The sequence below is a fragment of the Xiphophorus maculatus genome, chromosome 10 (assembly GCF_002775205.1).
Source record: "Xiphophorus maculatus strain JP 163 A chromosome 10, X_maculatus-5.0-male, whole genome shotgun sequence".
Taxonomy (NCBI): Eukaryota; Metazoa; Chordata; class Actinopteri; order Cyprinodontiformes; family Poeciliidae; genus Xiphophorus; species Xiphophorus maculatus.
In genome coordinates this window covers 11790036-11810582 of record NC_036452.1, presented here as the reverse complement: position 1 = coordinate 11810582, position 20547 = coordinate 11790036, and the positions used below count along the sequence as shown (strand labels likewise).

At 38.9% G+C, this 20547-nt stretch overlaps 2 protein-coding genes across 2 annotated transcripts in view; both read right to left on the bottom strand.

Moving 5' to 3' along the window:
• The window catches only part of LOC102221885 (dual specificity mitogen-activated protein kinase kinase 6), a 33922-nt gene extending 23073 nt beyond the window's left edge, over nucleotides 1–10849 (bottom strand). Inside the window, exon 1 of the mRNA XM_014470901.2 lies at nucleotides 10485–10849. Coding sequence (XP_014326387.1) covers nucleotides 10485–10644 — 160 coding nt within the window. The 5' untranslated portion in view covers nucleotides 10645–10849. The remainder of the gene's footprint in view (nucleotides 1–10484) is intronic.
• A 1280-nt stretch (nucleotides 10850–12129) lies between these two features.
• Nucleotides 12130–16840, bottom strand: btbd17 (BTB domain containing 17). The gene is made up of 3 exons (XM_023340615.1): nucleotides 16746–16840; nucleotides 15681–15972; nucleotides 12130–13866 (listed from the first exon to the last, which is right to left on the bottom strand). The coding sequence occupies exons 1-3, from the start codon at nucleotides 16822–16824 to the stop codon at nucleotides 12792–12794; spliced, it is 1446 nt and encodes a 481-aa protein (XP_023196383.1). The 5' UTR covers nucleotides 16825–16840; the 3' UTR covers nucleotides 12130–12791.
• Nucleotides 16841–20547: the final 3707 nt, after the last annotated feature.

The following is a 20547-nucleotide window of genomic DNA, read 5'->3' as shown; positions in this document are numbered from 1 at the left end:
TAAACAATACATTTAATATTATAATTCAATGCTTGTTTACAGGTGTAATGTATATGTTTTCCATCCTCAATGAGTAATCATATTAAATGAAGATTTTTTTCTAAATCAATCAAAAATAATTGCAATCTTGGTTTCTACTGTTATTAAATGCAAAAATGTAAATGATTCAAGCCAAAACCATACCATCATCAAAACCTTAAGCTTCCCAAAATAAGTTTAGAAAAGCAAAATTCCCCAAAAAGGAAATGTAACAGTGGGTAAAGCTAGCATGATGGCAGTAAAGGATCACACCACCAAAGTCTAAGCAGAAGCAAAGCAGATAGCTATGCTAGAGAACATAGAACATGTTATTCACAGACATGATAATCTATAATATTATGTAAAACAAAAAAATGATTTTACCTGCTTTCATTATTACATTAAAACCAAACCAAAATAAGTACAAACTGTCTTAGTCAGTTCAAATTTGTCAGTTCAACTTCTAGTTTAGAAAGGTTAGCTCTGCCATCATTATTATCTATGTGCATTGTCAGAAGAATACAGATCCTGAACTCTAAAGTGTCTAAATCACAGGCAAAATTTCAAAATACACAACGTCCCAGTGCTGGACAGAACATTAAAAGGTGAAAAGAACAGACTGGAATAATTCTGTGTAATTAATTTAAGCTTCTTAGTTTTACTGCATGTCTTTCTTTGTAAATATTTCACTGATCCTGAAAATAGCAATTCCTCTTCACTCAGTAACAGCACCCACACTGAAGAGTGTTGCTACAGGAAACGAGTATCACTTAAATATATAGAAATATACATTTTGTTTTTATTTTTCTTGACAAAAGAGGGTTTAGAAAATATCATAAGCCCTTCAAAAACACAAAATTCGAAAACACAATTATACAACATGAAATAAACTCCTGTGACAGACCACAATACAATATGCCACAAATCACCTTAAGGATATGTTAATTAGATGAAAACCATATGTACTCTACAGTATGTAACTGTAAATACAAATTTTTTAGCCATATTCCAATAATTTAACATCTGAACAAAAACAGCAAGCCTTAAAAAGCAATCTCAACAATCAGGCAGTCAGCACAGGGAAACCCCACAGAGCAGGACATTCAATAGGCAATTGATTAATCAAACTGATTAAATGCTCAGTAGCTACGACCTTTGGCTTTGCAGAGAATTAAAAGTCTCTTACCGATAATCAATCATCTTAGAATAAGAAAGTTAAAATGCATTCAAATGTGAAAGTTACGCGAGTTAGGCAAATAACAGAACAACAGATATAATGGATAACTGAAAAAAACTGATTTTGGATAAAATTGTGCATACATTATTCATGCACCAATCAAAGAGCTCAAAGTAAAAGCCGACTGAGTTGGTATCAAAGACTTGCTTAAGTTCAATGTTTAGAAAGGAATCGTTAAGGATATGTCAAATTTTGTATTCTACAGGTTGAATAAAGTAGGATTTATTTAACCGAACTTGAATAAATAAATTCAATTTGATTTCTTAAAATCAAACTGAATTAAGTTCAATTTCAATAATCCCAAAGGTTACCTTGTATAAACAAAAATTAAATGTCTGGTATGTGGTAGTGTTAGGAATATTTAACATTTACACAGAGTATTTCCCAGTTTTTACATTTCAAATTAAAAAGGTCCCCTTTCTTCATCCTTTCTTCAGATTGTAATGCATAGTTGGTATGCACAATTCTTTCCTTGTTCGTGGTCATTCTGCTGCACTCAGTATCAAAGTAGTAAACCATGGCAGAGAGTGTGGGTTAGTTAAAAGCAGCAGTACAAATAATTCCAAGTAATTTCCAGCACATGAGCTCAAGTATGCAGGGAAATGCCGGAGGGAGGCCACAGGAGATGTCTGTGCTGGGACACTCCTTGTTCCCAACGAAACCAGCACAGACGAGGAAGGTGAGAAGCCGGCTTTCCCGCAAAGAACGCACCTATTGTTTCTCAAGAAGTGACAGCGAGAAGGTAACAGCTAAGAGAGGCAATGCTCCTCGTCTCTGCCACGCCTGTCAAGCATGCATGCATGCATGCATGCAATCGGCCTTGTCATGCATGCGTGTCGGCTTCTTAGTCTGCTGAAGACGGAAGCTGGCACTGACAATGAAGGCTTGCACTGGGTTTTGTGCTGCAGAAATAGAGGCAGAGTGCAGGCAAAAAGCCTGGGACTGTGAGGGCAGACAATGTCCTGGCTGGATAATGAGCCCAGATGACTGGGAACGCACAGTGCCAGCTGCTAACCCACACATGCACCCCAGCTGGAATTCAAACAATCCCAAAGCTTCTCAATGGAATTCCACAGAGCAGGAGGAAGATGGATCAATCACAGAGGGAGGGAGGCAGTAAATCGCAAACATGGACTCAAGAAGGAACGGGGAAAAAGACAGGAACAGAGAGGGGAGGGAGGCTATTGGCAGAGCAGGATTTGAAAATAACTCCAGCCAGCGCCCTCGGCCGCTTGCCCCCTCCGACTCTGGCAGTTTGTGAGATACTCTACACTTCCAAAGATGGCAGCTCCTTTAGGTTACAGCTGCTGGATGCTCTTTTGGGAATCATGTCATCATTGGCTCATGCTACAGTTCCTTTGCAGTCAGATCAAAATGACTAACACAGAAGGTTCTGCTGATTACCAGGAAGAACATCTGAAGGAGTTGCTGGGATTTGATTTCAAATCCAAACTGGCTGTTTTAGAAAGACTGAATGTGTGAGTAAAATACAACAAGAAGGGACCTAAAACGTTTCGGTTCTCTGCTAGAATCAAAACTTAGATACATTTTCAACTAAATGAGCCCTTTATTCTGCATCAGCACCAATGATCTCCATGCAAAAGTGTTTTTTGATGGAAGATAAATTGAATCAGTCGAGAAAGTGAATCTTCACAAGCCCCACATTTGCATTTCTGTGTGTGAAAGTTTATAAGAGTGTGTTTACTTGAAAGCCCTCTTTGTCCAAAAGTACTGTGGCCTCATAAACAGACCGTGTACTGCACCACACATTCAGATGCATTTAGATGTGAACTTAACACCATAAAGTTAAAAGCAAACTAATGTGGTTAGCTTCCTATCAGATGTAGTAGCTGAAAACTAATGTTGTGATACATTGAATTAGAAATATGACTTATTTTCCTGCAGATATTGTATGTTTCAGCTAAATGAAACTAAACTACTGGTAAAAGAACGATCTTGACCCGACCAAAGGTCAGATATTGCTTTTTGAAGTCACAACTGAGAGTATTTAAAAACCAACTATTTTTATTCAACTCACATGTGATTAGAAATACTAAAGCTCATCTCATTGATTACTTTATGCAAGCGTGAGGAACACAGTGTCTTCATTCCCATGATGATCAACAATCCGGCCTTCGCATGAAAAACACTTTACAGACTGAGTCACTTCACTGCAGCCTGAAATTATGGCTTACTCACTCATTCAGACGGCTGCTTTGAAATCAACAGAGGTTCACGTTTGTGGCTGGTTTAGGTTACATCTTTTTCCATAACACTAGAACACTGTCTTTCCTTTATGGAGAAAACACAAACGTCTCACAGTTGATTATAATTTAACACCTTAAGCTGGGGCCATGCAACACTTTTCTTTTTTCCTGAATTTACCCCAGATTCCCATATGGGGAAGGCTGCACCAATCTATACTCAGTCGGAAGGACGAGTCAGCAAAAAAATCTGTTATTCTGAGTTTGGAAGAAGACTTGATTCTGCAAGTGCAGAAAGGAAAAACGATCCGACTCAAACCCAGCTGCAGTCAAACAAGCATGTTTGATTTTTTTTTTTTAAGCAGATCTGGATGCAGCCAGGAAGTAGGATTTTATCTCCAACCCAACTGCAAATGCTTTCTGCTGACAGATAAATAAAAAAGAGAGGGTGGGAGATGACATCAGCTGGGAGCAGCCTTTTTTTTACAGCTTTATATTTAAGTATTCACAAACCCACAAAAGCATGGAGCATAATGCAAAAATATCACCTAGCTAATTATAAACATAACAAATAAAACACATACATATACTCGAATATATAAGCCTGAAATACAATATGTATTGAAGGGTCTTAATGAAATAAACCAAATGGTTACATACTAGCCATAAACTGTATTGGGACTTAATTGACATATCGCAATGAAAACATTTCCAAATAGAAAAATACCACCTGTCATATAATCCTAATGTTTATTTGCACCGCCCCAAAGTTCTGACAGAAATTCAAGGATTTCTTAAACATGCATGAAAGAATCAAAACAACACTCCAAATATGTTTTTGCTGAGAGAATAAGATTATAACAAGATGTAAAGCTTAAAAGAGTCAATTTGACATAATACCCTGTGTAAGATAAAAATAATATGCCTCTTTTCTAAATATGTCAAGACTGGGATAGTGTGTCCTCAGCTTTTTGAATCGTATCTCTACTATTTTTAACTTTTAACATGCAAAACACATTATAAACTTATACTAACATTCTTTTTATAGCCTGCTTTTGAAGGTTTGTCTTCCTAAACCAGCTACTGATTCCTTGGGAAAACAAGACAGTGTTGCTTTTTTATTGTGTAACTGATTTTTGGCTTTTACTGAGGTGCTAATTGGAGGTAAAAAGAGACTTTAGAATGAAGAACTGCTGATTGCAAATTTCAGTCCAAGGCAGAGGAGCTCAAGAATGTATGTGTTTTCCTCACACATATGTAGGACCGCACAATTAATTAGGAGAGGACTAGATGGATCAAGGTGTATCTGCAGAAATTATCATTCTGTCAAGGAGAAGAAGGTTCTTAGCCAAAAGAGAAAGACTCTAGATGTACTTAATTCACAATGTACAAAATAGATGTAGAGGAGATAAAGATCTAAAAATAAAGATGAAATTTCAGCTGGATGAAAGCAGCTGAAATTAGCTTCTTTCACAGAGTAACCAGGCTATAGAGCCTCGTTTATATCTAACTGTCATCTTGTTTGGAACAGCACGGCATCTTTTCCCCATGAAACAAAAGTCTGCTGAAATCATTCAAAGATCTCATCAGAACACTTCCTGGATGGACCCAGGTGGAGGTTTTCCATGTACTATATCGGTAGGTGCATACTGGGAAGAGATCGCATGGCAGCTGCACAAACTTATTGGAGGAACTATGCCTCACTTCTTGCCTGGCGACACATTAAGATCCACCAGGAGGAGCTGGAGAGAGTTCCTGCATATAAGGATGTCACGGTGTTGGAGAGGGTCAGGGAAGATCGGGCAGTCGGAGGGGAAGCGGATGGCTTGATGGACGGAAGTTAGGAAGCTGCATTACTACTTTTTTTGTTTGTTTTTGTTTTTTTTGTAAACGTGTGAATCATGTAGCAGAAAACTTATGCTCAAAAAAAATTTTCAGCTTTAAGTTGGAAGAAAGAAAACTAACACAAAGAAGCATCATTTATTCCGGTCTCAATTTAGCAGCACGGATAAAGACAAGCAGCAGCTACATTCGTCACTTAATTTGCATCTACATTCGTCACTTAATTTGCAACTTCCACTCTTTTGGCCTACTAAGGTGCAACACTCCACCTCCCCTGCTCCTCACCCTCCGTCTCATCTCAGCAACAAGAATCTGAAACCTGCTGCCAACCTCGACAACACCTGAATTTATGCCTCTCTCTCCCTTTCAGCCTTGCACACACAGTCACAAGAATACCTTTTTGTTCCCTGCAATCCACTGTTACAATAAGAAGCAATTATTTCTTGTCTGGATGTGGTTGATCATTTGAACTACACTCAACTAAACAACAGTCATCGTCAACAGCCATCAACACAGCAAATTTGGTGAAAACAGCTGAAATAGCCAGACAAACACAGTGATTGTGCAAGACTGGGGCTGCAGGAGGAGGCAGCTGTTATGCACAGAGCTTGAGGTAAAACTAAACTGGTAAAGAGGCAATGCAGCACACGCAGTTTTTACCTGATATTTAACAGGTAGATCTAAAGGTGATGCAAGCGCAGTTTTGATGTTTCATGTCCTGATGAGTTTTGTTAAATCGGTCCAGAAAGAAAGTTATCACACAACATAATTGTGCCAGTGAGAATATTCGGTTTTGCAGTGCATTCATTCCACATGAGACCCAATCCGATTCAAAGCCACATTTCTGTAGTTAAAAACAAAAACAGATGGCACCCAAAGCTTGAATGAGTCTCGTTTTTAAGTGAAGACATGAGAAATACATCACAGATGCACCAAAAGGACACACTTAAACTTCTTTCACTTAATAGAACATCACTAATCAATGCATAATTGTGAAGTGGCAGGTAAGAAGTGAAACTGAAATCTGGAAAACATACAAATAAAGTCAAAATTATTCATAGCGCTGGCAAAATTATTTCATTTTACTAACTGACTTTTAATTTCAAAATGAATGAAAATTAATGCTGAAACTGAAACTACCAGGGGTGTGAATAGTTTTGAACTGAATGTAAAATTGTTTATCAAGTTTTATACCTGCCGTTTATAAATTTGTTCTGTGGGTAGCAAGCCATAATTTTGTTTCTATGATTAAGTTTTAAAGATATAACTTTACAAGTCTCTTACAAAGAAAGAGTTAAAAACATTTTCTTGATTGGGAAAAAGCATACTAAATGGAGAAAAACTATTTCTTGTATTATTAATGTTGTTTTGTGCAGACCTTTCAGCAAAAATACATAGAAGACCTGTTGTAATCAGCCTTTTTATTACTTGCCCATTTAAAAACACTAGTCAGCTCTGTATCAGTGTTGGACAAAGTCATTAAGAGGCTCTTTGGAGAGATTAAAGAGCTAAGTGAGGCTCTGGTGCAGCAGGTTACGGAACCCTAGTTTCGATCAAAGCATATTCATGTGTTTGAATCGTTCAGTAAAAGTTGAGACCCAAAATGAACTAAGATTCTGTTGGGAGTAGAAAATGTATACTTTACACAAAAAATTGTGTCTCTTAATGAGATCTGAAGCTGTAACTGGGGCAAAAAAGTTAATTTACAAAGCATTTCAGAATGGCTAAAACATTTTTGTGTTTTAGGTCATAAAAACTTTTGAAAACCCTGAATGAGTTTCCTTCCACTTTACAATTAGGCACTATTTTATACTGCTCCAAAACATTAGGTGCCAGTAAAATACATCGAAATCTGTAGTTGCAAAGTGACAACATGTAAAAAAAATTAAGGGATGTGCAAAGGCACAGCAATCCCTGGTAAAGATTGTATGAAACCTACAGGTATATGCCCTCCATCTTTCAGAGATATTACTTTCAAGTATAGTACTCAAGCTGCACAATTTATCAATATCTTCTTAACAAACCTGTAGCTTTATTTGCCTTCTATGACAGATGAGATGAAGCGGTGAAATGATACCACTGAATCCTAAAATTAGTCTCCATGAGTGATGAGCACAAGCATAAGGAGGAAGCTTAAAAAGAAATGTTACTACCCCTTCATTAAGTCTAAAATGACTGAAAAAAGCCATACAGCTTCTCGCACAGGTGAGCCATCTGGTGACTCATGAATCTGCTGAGCACAAATCAGCCATTCAGCCATGGAGACTTTAGTTTGATGAGCAATTTTTTCTTATGAGGTACTAAAACACATGTTGGCTACAAAACAAGGCTTTCTGTGCTCACAAAGTCTTGAATGCACAAAGACAATCCCCTGATTCTTGAGAATTCAGTGTCTCAAAAATAGGAGATTACAAAAGCAGAACTGAACGGCGGCATGTAAAGGTGGAGCAAAACTACTGTAGGAATACCACAAACTATCCCAGAGAGAGACTCAACTGTTAGCATCTCTAATTCAGCTCAGTCTTTAGGCTTTCTTCACATTTTCCACACTCAAATTCCCCACGTTTTATAACAGTTAAGGCCTTCAGCTACAAAACATTAATCTTTAACTGGATGAATAGTCATTGGGTTTTATTACCTGTAGGTTCTACAAATCATGAAGCAAAACGATGACTTCTGTAGTGCGGTATGGAGACATGTTACTGCTGTTTTGGCATAAGAACTATAAATCAGCTCTATTTCAACCAAAATATCCAACACTATATAGATTTTATTTTTTTACTCCAATTTATCAAGTCCCCAAAGGGCAATTCATTTGTAACAAGTAGTGGCAGTCATTTGCAGTGGCACAACAGCAAAATAAAAGATAAAAATAAAATAAAATAATAAAAATAAAAATAAAAAACTTATACAAAGGGAGGAGATTTAACTGTAGTGTGTGGGATGGGTGTAATACACCAAGATTTTTTTTGGTTTTGGATACTGATCTGGACTAGAATAGGTCCATAATGTCACTCAGTTGTAATTTTTTTTGCATTCTTTGATAATGCACCGCAAGCGGTTATGACAGCACTGTTAGTGATTTTTGGACCTTTATAAAATACTAATTTTGGTGCTTTAATTCAAACCGGAGCTCCAGTTCACCTTGATTTTAAGCTTGTCAAGGGTCAAGAAAAGTAGCAAAATAGTTCATTTTTATTTTATTTTTTTCAATGAGCGTATATTTAATAAGTCAAAACCTACTTATTGGTTAAATTTTATTTTAAATACAAATCAATGTAAAAATCTTAGCTATTATTTATGTAAGCATCTTTAAATTAGCATCCTAGTAACAAAAATAATTCTGTTTTGATGCAGGATTCTCTATATCTTATAGTTCACAGCTTTTTAAAAGAACATTGAACAAAAGATCTAGCAAACTAAGGTATGAATGCCTCTAAATAATAATGCTATCTAAAGATTTTTTTTTGGGTGCAACACCTTGTAGTTTTACCTATCATCTTTGTGAGGTAAAACATTTGTATTTCCAACACTAATGTCCATATTGCTCCTCCTGATTACCAGCTTGATTAAATAATGAGCAGCTGCTTTAACACAGCAAAAAATAAAAAATATTTTTTTTCTTAATCCAGCTAATTCTGATATTTTTTCTGAATGTCTGATCAGGACTTTACATTTAGCTTGAATTAGAATCTGATGACAACCTGCAAAGCAGTAGTCAAACTGCTTCCACTGAAATTAAAGCTATGAAGCTGCAGGAAAATCCACCATTTGTCGAGTATGAAGCATTTAAAGTTACTCAAACTGAGAAAAGGAAGAAATTCCTCACACTGGAGGAGCTGCAGACAACAGATCTTTCAGTGTATTTTGCTCAGCCCAACTCTTTTCGTCGCTGGGGACCGTTAATGTCTCACATCTGCAGCCGTTTGGCCTAAAGGTGACCAGTGGAAGCAATTTTGATTCAATGCAAGCACCATTTTGTTGTTTCAGAAACCTACAAACGAAATCTGAAATAAAAGAAAAATCTGAAGTGAAAGATTAGGCGGCTGCATGACAGCGGCCTCGTGCACCAAGCGACGTCAGCGAGTGGCAACTGAAACCCACTTCTGCTCTCAGGAAAGCCCCTGACCGACTCATTCATGTAAAGAACATAAATAAAACGTGTGCATTATTCATCACAGGATGAGCCGGATGCAACAAGACAGTTCCCCTGTGTAGGTGGGTGGACACTTGACTGTAGCCGATAAACAGGCCCTGACCATCCGGGACTTTCTCCCTTCTACCTGTACAACCACCCCCTTCTCCCCCCCACCCAGCCTGTTGCAGTTGGAGTGTGTGATCTGTGTGTGCTCTGCATGTTGTGCAATAAACCAGCCTCACTTTGGATTTCTGGGAAACACAGAGAGGGGAGGAAGAGGAAAAAAAGAAGACCTGAGCTGCATTTACTGCAGCTGTCCTTCCTCCCCCTCCACCCCCCAAGAGCTACATGCAAACTGCCTGCACCGTAGATCCTGAGGAGCTGGGCGGCTGTAGGGCTCAGGCGTTACTGCATGCCGCCTGAGCTCGGGGTCAAAGTGTGCTGAGCATGCTGCACATCAGTGGACATCCAGGTGTTTCACTCATATCCAGTTTCTGGACAAAAGAAGGAGCTGACGCTCTTTCCCTGCAGACTTTTAAAAGACTATGCAGCTCTTCAGCTCTCCACCTCCTTGAAGCTCATTTCTATTTATAGATTTAAAAAATATATTATTATTATTTTGTCTCTAAGAAGCAGAGACAGATCTGAGCACTGACAGCTGCAGAGTTTGCCGCTCTCCTGCACCAAAGCCGCACACTTTTTGGCCCTGGACGTGACATGGCACTTAGGATTTACCTGGAGCAGGGTGCATCAACTCGTGCAGAGTTGATTATAAAGAGTTCAAGTGTCCTTGTCTTTTCTCGTGACTCTGCCCAACATCCCCAGTCTGTGCGCCGCTATTAGCGTCAGTATGAGAACACACAGCATCGTCTTACCAGGAACTGTGCAAAGGGGAAGATCTCAAACAGGAAATGCAACTGACCCTCCTAAGCCTTGTAACTTTAAAATGCACCGACCCTGCTCGGGCTGCAGCCGTGCACGTTGCAAACCTTGCAGCTGTGATTGCATGAGGCTAGTTTTGCACGGATCGGCTTCATTTTCTTACCTCCCTTTGGCTGAGGCATTTCCCCTCTGCTTTGATGAGGGGGAGGGGAAGCACAAAAGACTTTGCCTTCTTTCTCGCTCCCTCCCTCCATCGCCCTCGTACTGGAGCTTCGGCGGCTTGCTTTGCAACAAAGATGCAAAATACAAGCCTCGATCTTCATGCACCTGGAGCCTTCTTGGGTCCGAGCCGTGCGTGTCCGTGCACGGGGCGCGGGTTCGGATGCACAGCCCGCGCAGGCGTCGGGAAAGCGGGTAATTTTGCAAATGCGCTGCAAAGAATTCTCCGCAGCACTTACATGATGGGCCAAGGCTGGCAGCTGAAAGCTCCTAACTTGGATCAGAGTGAGCCCCTGCGAGACAACGTTCTTCCTGCTTGGACCGCAGAGGATTGTGGGAAACTGAGTCGCGGGATTTACACGGCGCGAAGCTTTCACTGGCTGCGTTTCACACAACAATCACGTTTTCTCAATTGTAGTTCACTTTAGACGTCTAATCTGCTTGGAAAACAAAAATAATTTAAAATTATTTAATTTTAAATTAAACAGATTGAATAAAAAAAGGGACGGGGGAGTGGGGGGCAAAAAAATCACCTAAAAAGACAAACAAAAAGGTGGTTTTATATTTTTTTAGGATCGCATACGACTGTTCCCATGTAAAAGAAAAAAAGAGTAATATAGTTTATTTATAAAATAAATCATCTTGAAACTAGCAAATTGATATTATTCACTGTATTAAACTTATATCATTATTATCAGAATATTACCATATATTTTTGACAAACTTAGTGTGAACAAGTATTAGAAAGAAATAAATTCTTTCATAAATATTAATGCTCCATGTCTCCCCTCTTACCATTCATGGGCATTGATGTCATGGGTGAAACACTTGTTTTGTTTTGTTGGCGTGTATTTTACGTGACTGGTGACAACCCGGGTCTATAGAAGCTAATCAAGATTAGAGCCTAAAAACGTTTTATTTTCAAAACAGAAATGCCGCGTAATGCTAGCTAACAAATTTGTTTAACAAATGTACTCGGTAGCTAAAAAATAAACTGTTAGCCAGCAAACATAATAGCAATTAACGACAAGACAAAAATACGTACCTTCATAGTCAAACAGGTGTGGTTCCGTGAAGAATTTGTAGCCTTTGTCCGGTTTCGATCAAAGAAAATTTGTTTGCAAATCATATTTGTGACAGATGTTTTAGAGACTAAAAAAACGTCATCCTCCGGAAGTAAGGTATGGAATCCAAATGGAAGTTGTGTGACGTCATGTGAAAAGGGCCTGTTGAGCTGTGGAGGCCAAATGTTTTGTATTTATCAATGAAGGTGTTTGCCGGTGAATTTTCATTATCCTAACATGAAAAAGATCAAAACAAATAAAATGCGTTGCTCATTCGTTTTTATCGACCAGAACAAAACATATTCTACCAAGATATTGCTTTAACCTAATTTCCTTCATCATGTTGTTATAATCTGATGTTATGTTTTTTGTTCTTTTAAAACACACTGCTTAATATTTTAGATTTTCATTTGTTAGTACAAATTATGATTCATTTTTCTTCCACTTCACTAGTAATTCACTAGTTTATTTGGTCAGGTACGAATACTTTTGCAAAGCACTGTATTTTTGCGAATCACAAAGACACACAAAACTGTAAAAGTCTTTATTAGTAGGTAACATGAATCATATATAAGCAACAATAAATTTAATAAACTAAGTGATCAAGTGTTGGGACATCCACAGATTCATACAGGAAAGAAATGAAGATTGAAAAGTCACAATCTAGTTGTTAGGATAGGGATTTGGTGCCCAGAGAGCAATTATTTAATGATTTATTGATCAGAAATGTACTTTCTGATACAACTTTGTTATGACCCATTAACATAAAAAGCAAATACTTTTTCTCTGGGCTCATAAATTTACTGAAAATAGCACCTGAAAAAATAGTATTTAGAGGAAAGAAAGCTGCTGAATGTTCTTCGTTCTTCTTATTGTCAAATACACTGTCAATAATTTACAACAAAATCATGAAAAAATGCATTTTGTTTTTTTAGTTTTTAATCCACATACGTTGTTTTTTAAGGCTTTCAAGCAGTTTGGATAGATTTGTCGATGTGATTTGTTTTGACAGTACAAGAACTGAAAATAGCACCAAGCTACAACATGTGTTCATGATTTCCCTCATGAACCTTTCCACAAGACGAAACACTGAAAATCTTAGTTGCCAAGTGAAAACAGTAATTTTATGTGAAAAGACAAACAAGAGACCAAGCTATTAGGATTCAGATATGAGTGAGGGCTTGTAGTCAGTTCTTGGTGGTTATGAGGGTTTGGTAAAGTGGTTTCACCACGACATGGAGAAAGAGGGAGCTGTCGATGAGGTATTCAGAGGTGCGCCTGTACAGATTGGCTTCGGCCAAGAAGTCACCGTTTTCCTCGGTGCTCTGGTGGAAGTTGTAGACATGCTTCACGACTAGCTTACCGTGCTGCTGAGCCATCACAAGAACCGTCTTTTGGAAGTTGACTCCTGCAAAATCTGCACTGGATGTTGCTGGCGTGATGATGATGCGAGGGCGCCCTCCTTCCACACGTGTCGGCTGCATGGCGCCGCTTTCCGTGTACATGGGCCTCATGCTCAGAGGTAACCAGCGTGGTGAGAACAGGGCATTCCAGGTAACTCGTTTGCTGGCATCATGGCTGCTGGGCCCTAGTTGAGTTTGGAAGCTGGTGCTGCGGTCGTCCCGGGTCGGATTGTTGATTATCCAAGGTGAACCCCACACTGCAGACAAATAGTTTCTTGGGACAAAGAGGCTACAATTCACATCAAAGTATTTTGCCATTTGCAGTGGTGAGGCAGAGTGAAACTGGTAGGACATGTACAGCAGGTCACGGACTGACTCCTGATAACGAGCCAGGACTGTTGACTGGGTCTGCAGACGGAAGAGCTCCCTAGGAGGCATCATAGCATAACGCACAGCTCTTAATGTGTTCTCTGCCGTCAAACCATCGGGCTCATTCTGGATAATCCAGGCCTCTAGAGCTGCAAAGAGCTCCATCTCACTCTGCAGGATGAGATCAGAGCGCTGAAGCAGGGTCATAAGCAGCTGACTGCTGATAGACACCCACTCCCCGCTCTGCAGCACAGATGACAGGTTCCAAGCCAGGTACTGCAGACAGCTATCCCTCAGAACAACATCCCCTGCCTGCAGGGCATATTCATACCAGCCTGCCACATGACCAGAAGGTGAGTCTCTGGCCAAATTTTGGGTCATGTAGTTGGTGACACCCTGCTGGAGGCTCTGCACTTGGTACTTGGTGGCCAACTTATGCAGAGGTGTGGCCTGGTCAAGACGAAGAGAAATCTCTCCACAATACAGATATCTGCACAAAGAAAAGGGGATAACAGATTTACATCTTCAAATGTTACCCACAAAACAACCAAATCTTATTCACATATTTAAATGTTTCTTTCAAACTATTGCAGGACAGGCAATGAACAGTCTGTTCAGAAAAACGTTCAACAGAACTGGGAGTTGAAGATGCAAAGACCTGCTAATGACATTTCTATTCAAGGTATTTCAATTACTATTAATTAAAATATTTTCTTAGTACATATTTAAACCCTTTGAACCTTTTGAACAGCTTACCTTTGCTTACTTAATCATTATAGGAAGTCAACTCCAAAGCTATCTAAGAAGCTATAATTGTGTCTTACAGTGTAAAATCCTCAGTAATCATGTAGTTTTCAATATAGGAAAGACACTGTTGTCTGATTTTACAGAGAACAAAATGTAGAGGATACCTAAAACTTCTGGAGCTTTTTTTTTGACTGAGTAACAGAAACATTTGGCTCTGTCTTGGAAACTTTTATTGATGTATGGGACATTATGCATAATACTGCACCACAATGTAACAATCAAGTTCCAAAGAGCAACTTAAGAGGTTTTGGAAAGTAGCTTGTACATTCCAGGAAAGTAATGTATATGTTCTTGAAAATACTGTGTATGTGCTGTTCACACCCTCCTCCTTGCTCTCTGCTATGCTACAAGTCCTTTCCAATAACAGAGCCTGACATGAATGCTAATCTAGTTAGTAGTTTTCCTGTAATGGAATTTACCATTTAGCAAAGTAAAAAAGCTTGATTGACAGCACTAAGACCTTCCTCCTGGCACTGATTGGTTGTTTTTGATGGAAGTGGTACATTTCTACAGATGGCAATCTGTCTCATACTATGCTGTCACAATATAGTAACAATTCTAACAAGTAAGTAAAAAATATATATTTTTAAAGTAAAAGTTATTGCAGTTTAAATCATGAGACACAAATACACTGTTAGTTCCTGGGAGTAGCCTTTGTGGCCTTTGCATTCCATGACAGTAACTTGCTAAACAGGATAATGCACCTTAAATTCTAGACAACAAGACGTAGGTTCCAGAAAGTAACCCGCAAATTCTCGGAAAGTAGCTTGAAGATCACATTATCATACAACCTGGTTACTAATAGTAACCTGTAAGATCTGAAAAATAGTAACGTGAAATGTACTCTAAGTTCTGAAAATGTGCAAGTTTAACAACCTCTATTTTGTTGTTGTTGTTTGTTTTTTGACAGTGATTATCATGTCTTTATCAAACCTTAAACAATACCAGGAACAAATATTGTCAGGTTTATGAAAAGAACTGTCAAAAACATCTCAATTTCTGTTGGTATGGTATACACCAAGTAATGGTGAGTATGTGCGAAGTGGTATTCTAATGTTTCCCAGAATCTCAGTTTCCATTAAAATACCAAAACAGCAGGTCAGAGAAATATGCTATGTTCATCTTAAGTGATGTTTGCATGTGGATAAGAGACCCAAACACAAATAAAAGGGCTTGGTTTTCTAAAGTTGTTTTCTTTTTCAGTCCAGAAAAAAACAAAGATTAAGGTGTTCAAGAACCTCATTAGCTCATGAAATAGAGAGTTGTTTTTCTGTATTGATTATATTGAGTGTCTTTGTCCGGTCTCCTTCAACCTGCAACACAGAGGTTTTCAATGGCGAGCTCAACAGTTTCCCTCACCGGTCAATTTTCTGCTTGACTGACCACAGGTTTTGATTTGTCTTAGGTGTAGGGCATGGAACAACCCTCTAGGTGGCAAGATAGCTCAGTCTGATTTTAATGGTGGGATGCGGTGGGGATTCACAGCTCCAGCCTCACCTGATGAACTTGTCAAACACAGCGGCGCAGTCGGAACTCTCTCTCAGCACCATAGTGCTGCTGTTGCGGCTCAGCAGCATCTCCTCAAACACCGAGCTCTGCAGGGAGAGCACCAGGGAGTGAGCCTGGATCACCTTCACCTCGTCAGCATTCGGCGTCTCCACACGGAGAGAAACATCACTTCCGTTCCCCTGATTCAGCAGGGCCTCCAGCCGCTGCAACAGGGTTTGGGAGTGGCTGATGGTGTTGCCATCACTGCCTCCTTCCTGGGCTAAGTCAACTTTCAGCAGACCTGCTTCCAGAGAGGGAAGACCAAAAAAGAAATGGAGGAACTGGAGAAGTTAGTGCATGTCACACTCAGAACACAGCTCACATTCAGAGCTTGCCAACAAGTTGTCTGTGACTATTTACTGGGGCAGATAGTGGGACAGTATCATGAAAATCCATGGCATTGATCAGTCCAGCTGCACTTGCTGTGTGGATAATGAAGGATTGTGGGTCATGTTTAATTAAATCTTTGTCTCAGTGCACCACCTCCTGCAGCCTTTCCTCTGTTGGACTGGGCTGTTTCTGTAGCTGCTGGGACTTCAGAATAGATTTTTGTCAAGAAAAACTCAGTTTCCTCTTTCTGATTTTCATACAAGTTTGACACTTCCTTCCCCAAGCGTCATGCAAACACAACGTATTGCGAACTCACCCACCGGCTGTGAGGTTCCGATGAGTCAACTCACAGACTGCAGAAATTATTTTATAAATAGAGTGGAAAAAAAAATCACAGAAATCAGAGCTACTTTTTCAGGTCTCCTTGTAGATGATTACCCTAACATCTTTTTCTAAATGTATTTAATATGATTGCCATTATGGGATCTCTTGTGTTGGATTGTAAAGACCCAAAGTCCAATTACTCTACTTTCAGTCGAAGAAACTGGTAAAATTCCTCATTTCCCCCCACCTCTATCACCATTTCATTTTATTTCTTACATCTCATGAAATTCCCACTTGTAATATTACCCAGTTTTTTTTCCAGTCAAACTCTGCTGATGGTATTTTTTAGTTGTGGCTTACCTGCGGCAGCCTCCTCCACCTGCAGCCACATGGTCAGAAGCATCATCCCAGCACGGATGAGATCAGCCCGTTGAGCCATCTTCTGTCTTGCCTGTCCTCACCGCAGTTGGACTTCTGATTCCTGGAGCCTGGCTGTGTGAAGAACTGCACCGACATTGCTACAATAATTGATTAGTGGGTGGAAACATGCTAGAAATGATGCTATGATCACCACTATGACTAACTTTTCAATACTCCTCATCAATACTGGTTGAATGACATTGATTGTTTGATCTGATGGGGTTGATGGCTCCCAAGGAGATTTAACTCTCTAAAAGGGAGAGCAGGAAAGTTTAACTAATTTTAAATAAAATTCAACAGCTTGAAGAAATCCTCTTTAACAGCAATGACTGAGGAAGTCAGTTTCTATCTGACATTAGACAAAGATTTTGGCCCAATCTTGTTGCTTCAACGTTGCTTCAGTTCATTGATATTTGCAGACAATCATTTCCATTCTGTTCTCGTAAGATCCTGCAAAGCGAAGTTAAGGTCTGGACTTCGACTGGGTCATTGAAACCTTGATTTTTTTTGTTTTTTTACCCATTTTGTTGCACATTTACTGCTAGTTTTGGAATCATTGTCCCATTCATGACCTAGTTTGGTCAAAACATCAGTTGTCAGATTGCCTCACATTTCAGTCTAGATTGCTTTAACATAATGAGGAGTTTATGGTCGGTTGAACAACTGCAGGGCACTTTGTTCCTGTGGCTGCAAAACAGCCCTTAATCATCAATTGCAACCTACTACTTGCTTGATTAAGAACTTAAAAACAATAGCAAGGCTTACCAATATACCGTACAATGAAACCCAAAATAAAAGGCAAACACAAGTCAGAAGAAAAAAAAATAAACATTTCAAATTTGCTTCAAGGTCATGGAGCACAAGTGTTTCTTAAAATGATATTAAAATGACAATAAACGTTTTCCATTGTTTAGGTGCTGCAAAAGAAAAAGCTTTCTTCATTCAGTTTTCATAATGTCTTTGAAACCACAACAAGCAGTTGGTCTACTGGTCTGAGTCAACCAGACATAACATATGGGTGCTGCAGTTCAGACAGATTAAAAGAAGCAACATTACTAAGAGACTTCAAAAAAACAAATAAAAGAATTTGCTCGCATACTGGAAGCCAGTGGGGGAAACTCAAGGTTGGACAAATGTGCTCAGGTTTACTTGAGTTTAAACATCAACGGGTGTTTTCCACTACTTGACTTTGAGCTTCTAAAGCCTGATTCTTTTTTTTTTCTTTAAAAGTGCATTATATAAATTGAGGGATAAGGCCATAAAATAAACTATGACAGCTTGCAGGCAGTTTTTGGGCAGAACAGTCTAATTTTTTTTGACAAACCAACTGGAAAAAATAGAGGTTTACCACTGAGATTAGTTCTTTACTGTCAGGTTTTATGGTAAGATTCCTCTAATTTCCCAAGTTTATAATCCGTATTTTCTCACCATCTTGCAGGGGACTAACTGTATATACAGCAGTTCCTGCTGGTGCCTTTAAATATGAACAACATTTCAGTGTTGTTCTCGTTAAAGTTGATGAAAATCAGTCTTATCCATATCCTGATTTCAATAAGAAACAGTAACAGAGGCTGGACGCAGCTGGATGTGTGTTCTTTATGCAGTTATTTGTGTCAGTGTGTTCACCCAGTTCCACCAATGAGCGTGACACTTCTGTCAAATGCAATTTATTCCCAGCTTCAGGCTACAAAATGCTTCATTAGAAAGGGCAGTGAGATATACAATCAATATTGTCTCAATGTCATTTTCATTCAACTCAACTCTTTTCAACAGGATGTTTATGCCCACAAACGCAGTCTATGACTCATTTCTGTTGATGTTTGTCAGCGTTGAACCTTTAACATTGATGTAAAGTGTGTTTGAGTTCATATAGCTGTTCACTGATTGCTTAAATAATTGAACAGCTAAATAGACACATTTGATATTAGTGTCCAATGCGTGCAGTTCATGTGCTACATTTAAACTGTGATGAGATGTAAGGTATAGGAGAAGATCGCAACACTGATCCAAACCATTCATCTTAAGGTAAACTCATTTCATTATCATTAACACAGACAAAACTCAAAAGTTGCCATGAGGACCCATTTCGGTCCTGGGGTCCCCAGGTGGTGAATTCATAATAAGTTTAATCATTATTAAAAACGTCTCTTTATGTTGTCTGGTAATTTAATGAGAGAACAGTCACAGTCAGCGTGCACCAACAATCCCCCTTCTGACGTTCTGCAAATTGCATTTACATGTTTCTTCCAGTAGAGGGCAGTCTGATTGTGACTGGACAAGGACAACAAAGCAAACGATTGCTTAGTGTCTTATTCTTATTAATAGGCAATTTGGCTACATTTAAAAGTCAGCTGATAATCAGAATGCAGTCTCTTTGTGGAGTGAATCGGTAAAAATGTAGGAAAAAAAATATGAGATCACCACAAAATTATAAAAGTTTACGGAATGGACAGTGTCATGATTGTTTCCATAACAGCTTCTGCTTTCTGATTTTTTTTTACTCTCAGCACTCTTTCTCCTCTTTCAGAAGTTCCTGTTTTGAAGTACGTTCCTCTATCAGTGCACATGGTTTGGTCAGTTCCCCACTGATTTAGTCAGCCTGTCTTAGCAACTTCTTAGAACGTCTATGAAGTATTTGTTTTTTGTTGTTGCTAAATTATCCATTTTCTCAAGAGGAAAAAAGGAAAATTACGTATACAAAATAGAGCTAGGCACTTTATAAAGAATGTGAAGAACACATTAGATTTTTAGTTGAATTACAAAAGATACATTTCAATATGAATGTGGAAAAAAGTTTTAAAATTACTATCATGGTCCTCTCTCAAAAGTCTGGCATTTTCAAAAGTGTGTGTAGACTTTGAATTTCCGCTGTAAAGCACCAATTGCAAGGTCACCTAGAAGTTTTATGAACAGGTTAATGAAATAAACAGAAAATCCAAACTGGATATGCACATGGAAGTTTGGAGATTCCAAAACATATGAACTTTACAAGCTATGTGAAAAGTTTTGTAGATCTTTAAAATTATGATAAAAATAAAGTTGCAACTCTTCTTTTTATGTATTTTATGCTTTTAAAAGGGTGTATCTGATTAAAGCCAGTGATTAACATTTGCCTTTTTGACACAATTTCCTGCCATGATTTATAATGCTTCTCTACCCCATTCTTACATGCTGATTAACTCATTACTCTCACCTGTGGCTCTGCTCCTGCTGGGTGCTGATTGTTCTCACCTGTCCTGCTGTCTATGTAAACTCCAGCTGCGCTCACTCTGTGTGAGTTTGGCTGTTGTTATCCTTGTCAAATGAGCAACGTCGTGATTCTTTACCTGAATTGTTATTTTCGGACTCCTGACCATTGCCTGTTCCTTGTCCACAAAGTGAGTCACTCTGATTTTGGCTCTGAACTGTACCTGTACTGTTATTTGTGCACAGGTTTTGGATTTGTTCTGCACCTTTTGCTGTGCCTCTGCTATAAACTACACCAGAGATTCTCAAACAAAGGGCTCATGACTCCATCATTTAACTCAGCTGTGTTGATACAGAAACTTACCTAAAAGTTGCAGGAGACTGGCACAGAAGGCCAGAATTTAAGGACCCTTGTCTTAGGATTCAAGATCCTAGTCTTGCAGATGATCTCTAGGGAAACCACATCGCAGTCTGACCTGAAAACTGCTGCTGCAGCTGTTGCAGACATGCTTACACTATCATTATTATCTTGTTAAAGTCTGTTTAACTTTTTTTG